General features: G+C 35.9%; 1 protein-coding gene across 10 annotated transcripts in view; it reads right to left on the bottom strand.

Moving 5' to 3' along the window:
• AHI1 (Abelson helper integration site 1) overlaps nucleotides 1–13,397 on the bottom strand; it is a 101,780-nt gene that overhangs the window by 33,091 nt on the left and 55,292 nt on the right. For 9 of the 10 annotated variants that reach the window (XR_002437620.1, XR_002437619.1, XR_002437618.1 and 6 more), the window contains one exon: nucleotides 3,896–3,954. Coding sequence is in view for 7 of the 10 variants with exons in the window: in XM_021393236.1 (XP_021248911.1) it covers nucleotides 3,896–3,954 (59 nt within the window). In the remaining 3 variants the exon portion in view is untranslated. Of the gene's footprint in view, nucleotides 1–3,895; nucleotides 3,955–7,764; nucleotides 11,935–13,397 lie in introns of those variants that run through there. The other variant, XM_021393239.1, reaches the window with a different exon arrangement.

The raw sequence follows: 13,397 nt of genomic DNA, 5'->3' as shown, positions 1-13,397 counted from the left end.
AGTTGCACTCAGTTCTTATAACTTACCAAAACATCTAAGCCTACCGCCTAGAGTTCTGAATAACTATGTGTATACACAAAGGAGAACAGAAAAAAAAAAAAAAAAAGTAACTGCCTGATTTGGTAAGCAAATTTTCAGCAAAGAACAGGAGAAGCGCAGTTCAGAGCATGAAGCTTGATCAGTGGTCTACTGGTAGCTAGTAGTGCCTTACAGGTTTCAGCTATTTCTCATTGTCAAGGTTAAGAGAACTGTGCAGGCCACGTGCTTAGCCTGTGGGATGGGAGTGCCTCCTGTTGCTCAAAAATGATTCATCAGAATTATTAGCAGTATTATTTAGGTATCTAGTTCAGGTACTCATATTGCCCCATTGTTGTGTCTCAATCTGTCTCTCTCTTTTTAATAAAGTATTTATGTGCTCTCAAACACTCAATGTAAGAAGACCTTGAAGAGAGCAAACTGTTTGGAAATAACAACCTGAAATCCATGAGTCATCCTGAGACTATGCTGAATGTTCTCAGATACTGCGTTAAACTTCTAAGGCAACAACAATCCAGAGAGCTTCTTCTTAAAGAGGCCTAGGGAGCAGAGCCCAGCTGCCCCTAACCGCACTGGCAGTCCCGGTGGCAGCTGGCTGCTGCACCAGCCGGGAAATTACCGTGACTGCTTACCACAGGCGTGCCAACCCTGCATGGTACTGGAGCGGGCTCTGCCATGCCATGTTGTTCATCAAATACTGCTAACTACCAAGTACTCTGCAAGAAAAACCTGGCGCAAACAACTACCTTTTCCGTTTAAGAACTTTTTTTTAGTGCCAAGTGACAAGACTAAGCCACATTTTCAGGATTACAGTAAAGCAACAGGCATATTGAAGTGTGTGAATACACTGCTCTTAATGTAATATTAGTGTCCTTTTTTAATGCAAGATGGAAGCTAGAAGCTAGTTAATCCTTTTCTCCCATCCAAACAGATGTGAGGCCTACAGATATGTTCTTAGGAGCTGCTCTTAAATGGAGTAGACCATCTGTGAGAAAATGGAATAAAAGTGAAAAACCTGCCATGTCACATTGATTTGGCTCAAACAAAACTGCAAGGAGCTTTTACTGTAAGGAACATCCTCAGACAAAGACAAATGGATTCAGCTCCAGACCACGGAACATGATAATGGTTATCCACAATAGGCCAACATGGATAACTTTGATATTTCTAACAAAAATAGAAAACATTTTAAGAATAATAAGAGAGCATTTCAGGTAAGAGTAACCTGATTAGTGAATTGCCATATCAAGTGTCACTGGTAAAAGCACTAATTAAAATATTTATGGCTTCTTCATAACTGGGTAGTTCCAGTGATTGTGGTAATGGAGGTTTTGCTTTCTTTTAGAGAGATATAAGGTAGCCAGCAAGACTTGGGCATCAGATAGCCTTATGAGAAGCAGCTCTGAGTAAGAACAAGTGATGTGTCATTACTGCCTTTTCTTTAAAAAATTCAGCATTTTATTTCTACCACTGAAAAACTATATTTCAAACACAAAACTATCACAATTTAAAGGAAAAAAATCATGGAAAATTTTTAAGTCTTCTGGTGGTTTCATATGCTTTTTCCTTTAATGCAAACAAATACTTTATTGTCATAGGATAAACATAAAAATCAAGGCCCACCACTAATTAGTCATTAACTCTAATTAACTCAATTTGAAAAATAAACTTGTCTAAGATCAGTCTTATGCAGACACTACACAAACAGCATGAATATGATGGGCGTAAATCCAGGGCCAAAGCCACCCTCTGCCCTTTTCCTGCTGGAAGGACTGACCCAGCGACATGAAGGAGGACAACATCTCTTTCTTGGACGTTGCACAGTGCCACTGCTTCTCTCCACCTCCCTACACCTGCTCTCTGCCAGGATGTAAGAGAAGCTGGGAGTGCTCCTTGTGTAGACACTCCAACAAGGACGCTGGGAATCAATGTCAAAGCTTCCCTTGTCTGGTCAACAGATCTGTGCCTCAAAGCTTAACAGCCAAAGTTCTGAGACTGGCTTAAAAATCTGATAATATTTAAAGCATTTTTAAAATTTACAAAATCAGTCCAAACATTTACAGTTATTGCATTGTTTTCATTTTTCTTTATAAAGTCAAGGTTTATAAATTGACTTAATCCTTTCCTTCCTTAAGAATGTCATGCAAACTCTTTACTCCAGTAACTGAAGTTTTAAATGAAATACTAAATAAGTTGAGACTTAACATAAAATAATTGAATATTGTTAGCACTGTCACATTTTTGTTCTTGTTCTCTGGTCCAATTAATTGTCAACACACACTCAGCTAAGGACACTTAACTGCACAAATTTAGACTACAGGAAATGGAATGACAAGGACAGTATTAATAGCTAAACTTAAATGATTCTAAAAGCATTAACTGCTAAGAATAATGTACTCTTCTTTGGTCTTAATGAATCCGTCTGCTGTCATAAAACTACTGCAAAGTTACTTCCTTAGGCTTCAGATGACTACATTCCTTATTTGATTACAGCTCTTCAATATTTAATGAGCATGGGAATCTATAATCTGCCTAGAGGAAAAAAAAAAGAAAAAGAAAAAACAACCTGTGCCAGGCTGCCCTTTATTGAAACCTGCAATGTACAAACAGAAAACAGAAATGCAAACACAGCTGCTGCAGTAAAGCCCACAGGGATAGAAAAAAAAAAAAAGAGAGAGAAAAGAAAAAAAAAAAAGAAAAAAGGATCAGTTCAGATGTACGTAGAATACTCGAGTTCCTGAAGTTATTCAAAAACTGTTTTGTCATTTGTTAATATTTTACTTGCTTGATTAAAACAACTTGGTTTAATTGTACTTGCAACACATACGTATTTCTGCATATTATTACTTATACACCAGAAAATGTAACAAAAATATTCAAACCCTTAAACTAACCCTCAGGAAAAAAAATATTTAAAATTAGCTGTTATTTATTATTTAGTTGATCTTCTAATTGTTTATGAAGCTTTCTGTCACAGAGAACACTAAAATACTAAGTAAAAAATGAATGCATACTTATTCTTAAAAATTATATGAGGGTTAAAAAGTTGAAAATGTGTAAACAATGATCATTTAGTCAATAAAGAAATAGTGATGTAAAACTGCAGTTTCAAAATTTCTTGGTGAATCCAATGTGCCTTATGAGCCTTCCATGACTTTATTAACATAGAATATTAAACTATGGCATTCCGTACATGAGGGGAGAGAGCATTAATATCTAAGTACAATGGGCCCAGCCTTCTAGAGCTTCGTGTAATTTCAGCCCAGAACAGCACTCACTCTTCCATCACTAGCCCCTCCATGCTTAATCCAGGTTAATGAAGTATATAAACGGAATTAATGGCATTACAGATTCTGCTGGTTTTCATTACAGTGATTAGGAAACGAGAAATATAAGAAAAAAGAAAATTACTACAAGTTTTCAACAAGACTTAGAGACAAGCCATTAAATTAACAGAGGATAACTGTGATGTCACTTGTTACAACAGGTGAAATATTAGCAAACAGTAAATACACAGGATTTAATTTCAAGTTCTTGTTCCATTTTTCTCTCTCTACTTACCAGTGCTTACATTCTTAGCAAGAATCAGTAATACAGGACTGTGATTTTGGCTTATTTATTTCTAAACAACAATATATAAATGATTTTTTAAAAAGGTTTAATTTGCAGATATCTGATCTCTCAATCAGCTACCTGCAGAAAAACCTTATTTGCCCATACAGACGATTTGCTTGAAGATACTTCTTTTGTGAATAAGGGCAGGAGAAAAAAAAAACCTCTCTAAAATGAGAACTTGTGAATAATGACATTTTATAGTTAGACATCAATTTAAAAAAAATGCAAAGATAGAATTCCTTACCATCTGTATTCTGCCCAATAGTGTTCGGCTAAGAGGATTTCCTACTGGGCTGAAACACTCTGTGAAAAGAAAAGGCTGTGAATTTTTTGCTTGTTATCCTCTTCCACCGAATAAACCATTTTATTTTAATATCATTATGTTAGCAGGATATGTTTGACAAAATTCTAATGAAAAGCAGCAGCCATCTTTCAGTCACAACTATGCATCCTTCAGTCAGGAACAGCTGGAGAGTGTATTTAACTAACAGACCTGATGCAAGGTTAACTAATCCAATATTTCCATTCAAATGATTTGGAGAAATAGCTCAAACTATGTCCCATGCCACCTTGTGCTCAGAGCTGACACTATTATCTAGCCTGTATTGCTTCTCTCTTCACTGAATTTCCAAGGAATGCATACAAAGTTTTCCAGCAGAAATGATCACAAAAACTCTCAAAGGAATTACTTCCTTATTTTATCTGAAAGAATAAGTATGCCTATTCAGTAGTTCTCTTTGATCGTCTGAGTTCCTATCACAACACATCTTGCTGTTTATTTTATTCACTCTCTATACAGTACATTTGAACAAGCACTTGTAAATTCTTTTCTTTTCAAACTATTATGTTAACTACTAAGCCAAGAGAAATCTTTTCATCGTTTATGGATTTTTCTTTTTTGTTATTGGTCTCCTCAGCTGTATACTTAAGAAAACATCTTAAAAAGACACAAAAATCTAAAAATTATTGGACATGACAATGAAAAATGCTCCTGCTTTGCTGGAGAATGGTTTCTCTTTTCTTAAGAACAGAGAGGCCAGACAACACAGAGTTAAGCTCACCGCATTTTCTCCACAAGACACAAGATTTGGAACAATATTTGTTTTCAAATGGGAATACATTATGAAAATTCATTTTCATTTACCACTCCAAAAGCCTATTCTTGAGGAGCCCAGTATCTGAATAAAGAGGATTTTTCAGATTCAGATTCCCATGCACTGGCAGAGGTCCATGGGGAAGCTTGCACAACTTCTCTTACTGTATACTTTCTAAAGCCTAGTGGTTTAGACTTTCACAGGAGGTTTATTCATAAATGTTTAATCATTAAGATATTTAGATATTTCTAAATATAATAAAAACTGCAAGCTCAAACAATCAGAGTTAAACCACGCTCCCGTAGATCTTGTGCATGTCAATCATTTTTTACTTATGAGAAATCCTAAGTACTATAATTAATTTTTCAATTTTGTATATGAGTTAAAAAATGTGATCTTAATCATTTCAAAAAATTGAGTATAAATTCTGAAATAGTTTATTCTGAAAGACTTGCCTTGATTTTTTAATTTAGTATTTTTATTACTTTCTGGAAGAGGAATAGAGATGAGAATAGAAAACGTTTTCTGAATTCAACATGCACTCAAAGATGACAGACCTCAAGCTTTCTTTTCTTCAAATAAGTTTTTCTCAAAACATTTGTTCAGCACTAACCGAAGGTCAGTGCTTCTACTAATGCTGCTATCTACGAAATTGCTATCCACGAAGACAAACAGTTACAAGACATGCTGCTACAGAGATGACACTGCAAATTGGTAGATAAAGCACCGTATACAGGAGTAGTATCAACTACTGGATTAAAAACAATCAAAACTCAAGACTAATAAAATGTCTGCAAGATAAAAATCTGCTCTTTTTTTTTTTCCTCTACACAATGGTTTTATCTATGCTAACAGTTGGAAAAAAACCATATGATCAAATCAATTGCTTATTTGAAAAAAAAATTCAAAACTTAATTTAAAATAAAATCTATTTTTTTGTATTGCTTTGTTTTTTTTTCTAATAATCAGTAGCACCGATTACTTTCTTCAAAGATGCAGTACATCGGAGTACTTCAGGAGTATGTGAGTACTTCTGTGGGTCTCTATATGCAGCTACTTGTCATGCAAAGACTTAATTGGAGGATATTAGTCCATCCATAAAGCCTGAAGAAAGGCAAACCTGTTCTGCTGCAAGCATCCAGTTTCAAGTGTTCTATAGTTCACAGAGCCTATGTTGTTTGTTTACACTGATCATGATATGGTTACTCCAGACTATTCTTCAGTGTCATCCTTCTGCGGTTTTCAGTAATCAAGCATTCCTTTATTAGCCCTCACACTGGTGACAATGACATTTAAAAACAACAGTAGAAAACTCCCTCGTCCATGAAACAAGGTCCATTCAGCAAGCAAAGGAATATCCATCCCTTCTTTCTCAAAAGATGCAGTAAATTTTTAAAGCAATTTTTCACAGTTATTGGCTTGACATGGTTCCATGCTTGATGAAGTTCGTAAATGACACTGAGCAGGTGTGACTAACAGCCTCAGCAGTGGTTGCAGAGCTAACTCTCTGCGATCCTGGTTGTGCAAACTTTGAACTACTGCAGTGAGGTAGTGAAACCGAGGCCAGGATTGCAGAAGACCATTTTCATTTCATCCAAAAATGATGTTTACGGAACACCATGACCTGCTGAGGCTCTCACCTAGAGCAAGTCAGATAAAGGTCATACCTCGAAAAACCATCGCCCCAGGTTATTCTGAGCTGCCTTATCTTACAGATGCTTCAGAACCACTAATGGAGAAGCACTTCTATCGATTCAGAGGATTTATTTGAACTCTCCAACAACCTCCCCTCTAAATAGCCTCTGCTGTCCTCACCCTCAAAACCCTGTACATCTCAAGAAGTTGATCTTCCCCATGAAAGTATTAACATTTGAATTACTGTATTTCCTATTACTCTGCACTGATCCTCCAGTGGTCTCTTTCATAAGGAATTTTATATGAGAAGAATAAATTCTTTCCTAGGAGAACCAATCACTAATGTCTAAACGTCATGTTAAACGCCTCAAAATGACTGGTGCTTTTTGTCATATGACTAGAATTTCCCTATTGACACAATTTATCAGCTTTAATTGTTTTGTAAATCCAAGCATGCACTGACTTTATGTAAACATTGACCGAATTGGTATCTTTTGAGAAACAGAGTCTGCTTTCATGAGGAGTCTGAAACTATAGTAGCTTCCTGTACTATTAGAGCAATGAACTGAAAGTGCATCTTTCTTCACTTGGTCATTTCTGGCAGTATAATCTCTGCCAGTACAATTGAGACTAAAGAGAAAAGACATAAACCAGGTAGTTGTCCTCCTATCCAAAATGTACTTCTCTGCTCCTAGATCCCCAGCTTCATTATGCACTTTCACTGAAAGAAAAAACATTACCCCCTGCTCTAGATATGCACAGTGTGAACTAATAAAATTCCAAATACTTGGGCTAAAATACACAGGAAGCAGATGAGCTCATCGCCATACAGATTAGATTTATACAAAAATTTATATGAGGAAGTAACTTCTACATCACAGCAATGATAATAGCAACAATGCCCCAAAGAAGCACTAGCAATTAATTGAGAACACTTCCTATAAAACAGCATCAACATTACGCATTACATTTGTTTTAAATTAACAAGAGAGCCAGGAGAGGGGGAAAAATTCTCTCTTTTACCCTAATGGAGCATCTACAACCACCTAATATTAAATGTTTGTATGAAAAAAATTGTTTTAATAGAGGCCGAGAGGCCACTCATCACAGAATCCACACTTTTTATTAACTTTTTGAAAAAATTCCTTTTCTCTCTTCATAAACTCTTTCTGTTAGTTAAAAAAGGTATTTTTGCATGATAAAACTCCTGTAACTCCCATCTCATGGAATCTACAGTTAGGGAATTCAACTGAAGGTTAAGCATGGAAGTCCTCAGAAAACCACTGAGCAATATCAGTGAGCAAATAACTGAAGATAATATTCAGACTCATTTCTGTGATCGACCCTCTAAAGCATATGGAGAAAAAAATGAATTACTCTGAAGTTTATAGTAGTTAATAATTTATTTTAAAAGGAAAAAAAACACCAAAAACTCTGAAAGATATAAGGACATGAAAATAACATGAAAATAAACTATGCTTCTAGGAAACAGTATTTCTTATTGCAGACATACATCGTGTAATTTATATTGTGGCCTCTTGCAACATGGCATAGTTAAAATATACCCAAGTAAACAACTCATATAAGCTGAATATGCATGTATCAGCTCAGCCTGCTTTCCTATCAACCTTTCGTGGCTTTAGAACTATTTCCAGTAAACAGAATTATGTTTTCAGCAGTCACCTATTCAAAACTGAATTTTCTGACAAGTAGATATTCTAGTATGCACTGTAATCTCTCATTCAGGTTTCATAGGACAGGTTTTTTGTTTATTTGTTTGTTTTTAAAGTAAAAGTTTTCAGAGCAGTATTACTCTTTTCTGGGACTTTTCAAGCAAGGCATTATATAACAGAAAGAGGATCATTTTGTAATGCCATAAATATATACTAATTTTCCCTCAAACACTTTATTCTCACAACAATTATGCTTTAACAGATCAAACAGAATTCATTAAATAATTTTTATACACTGGATAAGAAACTGCTTCTCTTTACTTGCACACAAGATCACAAACACTTTCAAAACCAACTGTAAACATTTTCAGATGCAGCTCACATAAAATTAAAAGGAATGGGTGTACATTTTTGTTTTACCACCAAAACAGACATTTTACTAACATCCAACGCTGTAGGTGAGAACCTACTTCAAATTCACACCGCTAAGTATAAAATCTAATGGTCCTGACTGAGTGGAAAATGGATAGGACCAAAGTGTGTTGGAAAATGTTTCAACTAAGTTTAATCTGTATCACAGCTTTTAAAACTACTTTAGAACACAATCTGCTGAAGCTGCAGAACAATACAACTAATTTCAAAAGTTGTTCCTTGTCTTATTCTGAACTATATTTAGCAGCCTTTCTAATACACTGTTATCCTTGAAAATAGTATGAGGCCAAAGGAAACTGTTAATTTTCTTCAGTCTGTATCTTGCACATCACTTAAAACAGACAATTCTCACGTGCTCTGTTTAAATGTACACACAGAAGTGTTAGGACGGCATCAGTACTGAATGCAAAGAACTTCTGAAAACACTGACATGGTTCTTGCAGTGTTTTTTGCAAGTTTGCAGAACTCCACCTGACAACAGGTGAGCCCATGCTGTTATTAGCCCCTCCTTATCTTTTCGCCACTTATTTCTTCTTTCAGAGTAAATGTACCATCTCCTCAATTTAACACTCATTTTCTAAATGAGATTCCAATTTGTTACCTAGATCTACACACTTAAAAACATACAAAATCAAAAGGACAAATAAAACACCTCTCTGATTACTCCCTGTACTTTCTACAAGATGTATAAACCTCATTTATTTTAGCTTTCAATATGAGAACCTTTCTTCACTTCATACTCGTAGAAATAAGAGAGAAATTTCATTCAGCTTTACTGCTGCCAAGTGTCACTGCTCCAGTTAGTGCAGGTGACCGATCAAGATGGTAGTGACAAAACAAACAAATATACAAAGCCAAAGGAGCTGTGCTGTTAGGTGGCAGACAGTAATGTTCATTTGTTCCCTTTCCCCATTCCCATTACTACCACAAAAACTCACAAACTAACAAAATAAAAGTAATTCGGGAACAGTAGATGTCAGTAGATCAGGCTGTGGCTGCCATGTCAAATATGATGCCATACAGAAAAATCTGCACAGGAGGATATACGTTTTCCATTTAGAAGTATGTAATATTTACCTTTTTACCAATGATTTATGAAATGCTGCTCTTAAAAACAGTTATCTAGAGAACAAACTCCACAGAGCTACACAATCCAGTAGCATGCAGTTACGCACATACTGCTGCTGTTTCTTTCACACCAGCAAGTGATTTTCCAGCAGATGCCCCAACTCCAGGCATTAGGAGAAGCTTGGCTTCTGAAACCATGAGTCAGTCATGTTTCTCCACAACTGTGCAAGACAACTGGATATTAGACAACTGTATAATATGCTTAAACACAGTAACTTTCCTATTCAAAGACTGATATAGTCATCTATGGTTATACATCTGGCTGTCTGATTCCCCAGCCCAAATGACCAACTATGCCCTTGCAAGCAGAACTAAGTCAGTGCTAGATCAGTGGGATGGAGCAAGACTTGAATTCACACCTGTAGATCCACAAAGAGATATCTTCACTGCAACACCAGCTAATTCCAACCTTCATATAAGAGATCGCAGAATCAGACAGCACCAACATGAAAAACACTATGCTTCTGGCAGTGCCATATCCCACAAAGATAATTATACCTACCATCAGCCAAAGGAATGCAGAGAGATATTTCTGGTTCAAGGTGTCTAAGGACACAAACATGTAAGCATTCTGCATCTTGGAATAATCCTCCAAAAGGAACTATGGAGACAGTCTGTCAATGGCTTTGAGGAGAATACTGTTTCCATATACATACATTCATCCTGTACTTAGACACAATGAACATGCAGAATTTGGCCCCTATTTACAAAAGGTATAATGAAGTAAAAGCTATTGCATCACAAAAACAATAAAAAATCCAACTTTTTAATTAGAGATTAAAATCAAATACATTTAGGAGCCTACACACCCACCTAATTATTTCTGCGTAATCTTATCAAATCATCATCTTACATTTTTCTTGCAAATGTTAAGTTTCTACAGAACCATATATAAACAACGCAAGTAGTAGCACGTGTCCCAAGCATTCTTTTGAAGTAAAGAGCACATATTGAATTCATGCTAATCAGGAACGTGCTAATTTATAACAACCTCTAACGTTACATCATAATGGCATTAGATAGAATTGAAAAATAAACAGGGGCTATGCCATCCTGTTGTTTCTTTCTACAATGCAGAGAATGGAAAATGACTCTACAACAAACATTAATAAGCCTGTACAGATAAAATCAGCATTCTGAAATCAGATTGGCAATATTATTTACAAGTTCTAGATAGCAGATAACAAAAAAGATGCAAGGAAAACACAGACCGTGACACATAGTTTGGATTAACAAGGGTTATTTTTCTAACAGATATCCTCAGAAAGTAATTATTGTTTTTGCTAAGCTCATCAGAGCTATTTAAAAACAAAAAAGCTAAATTAAATTTGAAAAGGAAACTTGTATTGTATTGAATTAAATGAAGCTTGTGATGTTACCCTTTGGAAAAGTATGTTCAAGAAACAGAGAAATTGCCATCCTCTAGGATTGTGAGTGCACAACAATGAAGAGGTAACCGTCACAATGGTGTTTGGTAGTATTGTTGCTTCTGTTGTGCTGTATTACTTACCCTCCTTGAACCAGAGGAAATAGAGCTCCTAAGGAGAATTTATCGTTTTCCTAAAATATGTTATGACAGTCGTGATTCAACACAGAATTCAACAGTATCTGCAGCTCTAAAATTTGAGTATCTGCTGACCTTGGGAGGTCTTCTCATGTCTTTAGGAAACGTACTTGACCAGAGATAAAAGACAGAGAATGAAAATTAAGCAAGAAAGGAAAACAGAGTAATTTACTTTGCATGGTTCCTCTCACAACCGAAATTCAGCAATGGCCAGTTAATTACATCACCCTTCCTCTCTCTTTTTTTTTTTTTTACTAGTATCAGCAGTTAAAATTGCTACTGACTAGGGCTCATATTGCATCTCCAGTAACCCAAAACTCACACAAAAGCAGCATCAAAGTTTTCATATTCATCAGTAAAAGAAATGGCATTTTTTGAGGTCTGAATACTGAAGGACAGGAAATCCTTCTCCATATCTTATTATGAAAGTAACCCACTGCTATACACTGTGCATTATTAAAGATATCTGGGTTTTTTTAAAAGGACTTCATTGCTAACTGCTACAAAAAAAAGTTTATTTTTTTGAAAAGATCAAGCTACCAGAGAAAACACAGAAAACCATGTACTAGCATTGTGAAAGTTTGGGACTCCCAAAGCACATACCTTAACAGGCTTGTTCATATAAAAATACACAGCTATTAGATCTTCCTAGATGGCTTCTGCACATTTGCACGTGCCAAATTATCAGCTCAAACATTGGTGATACAGACAATTCCAGACACACCTTGTTCTCTTTGCAGCATTCTTGGAACTGACCCTGAAAAGGACTTGTTTTTGGTAAGAAGATGATTTACAGGAAGATCCTTAATTCAAACCACAAATTCAATTCCTGAAGATCCTTTGCATATATGATTAGGTAAAACAATGGACGAGTACCTTATGCTCCACAGCACAAGGATAACCATTTTCTGATAAAATGCTGCTGCGAAGGTATACACGATGTGGTATATTAAATGCGCATTACACGGGCACTTCAGACTCTCCAAGAAAAAGTTGCACAATTATCCTTCTTATGGTTCAGCTTTTAATACAGAAGCAGTCAAATTTGAAGCAACTAGAATTGAGCTGTAAAATATTTTAAGATGAGCAGGTGAACACAAAAGGTAAAAAAGTTACCACAAATTTATCTATATGTAGTTCAAAGCAAAAATTCTGAATTTAATTCCAGAATGAAGAATTCCAGCTCAGTGTGACTTGGAGTCCTTAAAATAAGTAAATTTTAAGTCAGTTTTAGCTTGGTTCACAACAGAAGTTCTTCAAAGAGCAATGCGTGTTGCACAGAAGTTATCAAGAGCTCTGCTACAGCAGATTCTCCTGAATAAATATAGAAGATGACAGACCTTGCTGCTCAAGACAGCCTAAAACAAAAAACTTTAGGGACTTTGTTATTACTATTACAGAGGTAAACTCCGCTTAAATGTGGTTATCCAAACTAAAAATTTAAAGATGCAAAGAGTAGGGAAGCACAGCCTATTTATTCTCTTCAAGTGAAAATAACAGAAAATACGACACCTTATGAAATCCATCTAAGCTGTTATAATCCTTATCGAAAAAACAAAGGCTAGAGGAATTGCTTCTTATGCTCTACTGGGGGATAGGGACAAACAGAAGTTTGCTGAAAGAATTCTCAAAACACGTCCTGTTACTACTCCATTTATCATAACAAAAGATGTTCAACATACATTATGTAAGGTACAATTTTCTGTTTTATTCTTCGGCATATCAGCTGCAGCAGCCTTTTTTCTTTGGCCAGTCAGGCTCTACATGGATTCTGGAAAGACTTGCATGAATCTGTGTATCACTGCAATACACTTGAATAAATCTAGAAAAATAAAAAGCAGTGAGGTACCAGATGCTAGCATAGACAGCTGACATTAGAGGCAGTGTCCCTCTTTTCATAAAAAGAGATACTGACAGGATAGGAAATGAGGATGCCATGAGCTACAACCATCTTGAGATGAGATATGCAATGTTTCCAATACTATCTGTTACTTAGCCTGAATAAGAGTCTTTTGCAAAAGGTCTGTCTAGCACGTCGGAGCTAGGCCTAGGGTCAAGAGATCAGAAAACACTCAAACAAGTTTTTCTGCTTATTTGTGTGTTTGAAGTTGCTTACGTGTCATTTGGATCTTTTAAGAGAAAAGGAGGAAGTAAAAACTGGAGGGACCAAGTCCCACTTGTGAATGGAAAGATAAGGGAGGAACATGTGCAACCTGCTCC

This window comes from Numida meleagris, chromosome 3 (genome assembly GCF_002078875.1).
Source record: "Numida meleagris isolate 19003 breed g44 Domestic line chromosome 3, NumMel1.0, whole genome shotgun sequence".
Lineage (NCBI taxonomy): Eukaryota > Metazoa > Chordata > Aves > Galliformes > Numididae > Numida > Numida meleagris.
Note: the sequence above shows the minus strand (reverse complement) of the source record. Positions and strands in the feature narration are given on the sequence as shown.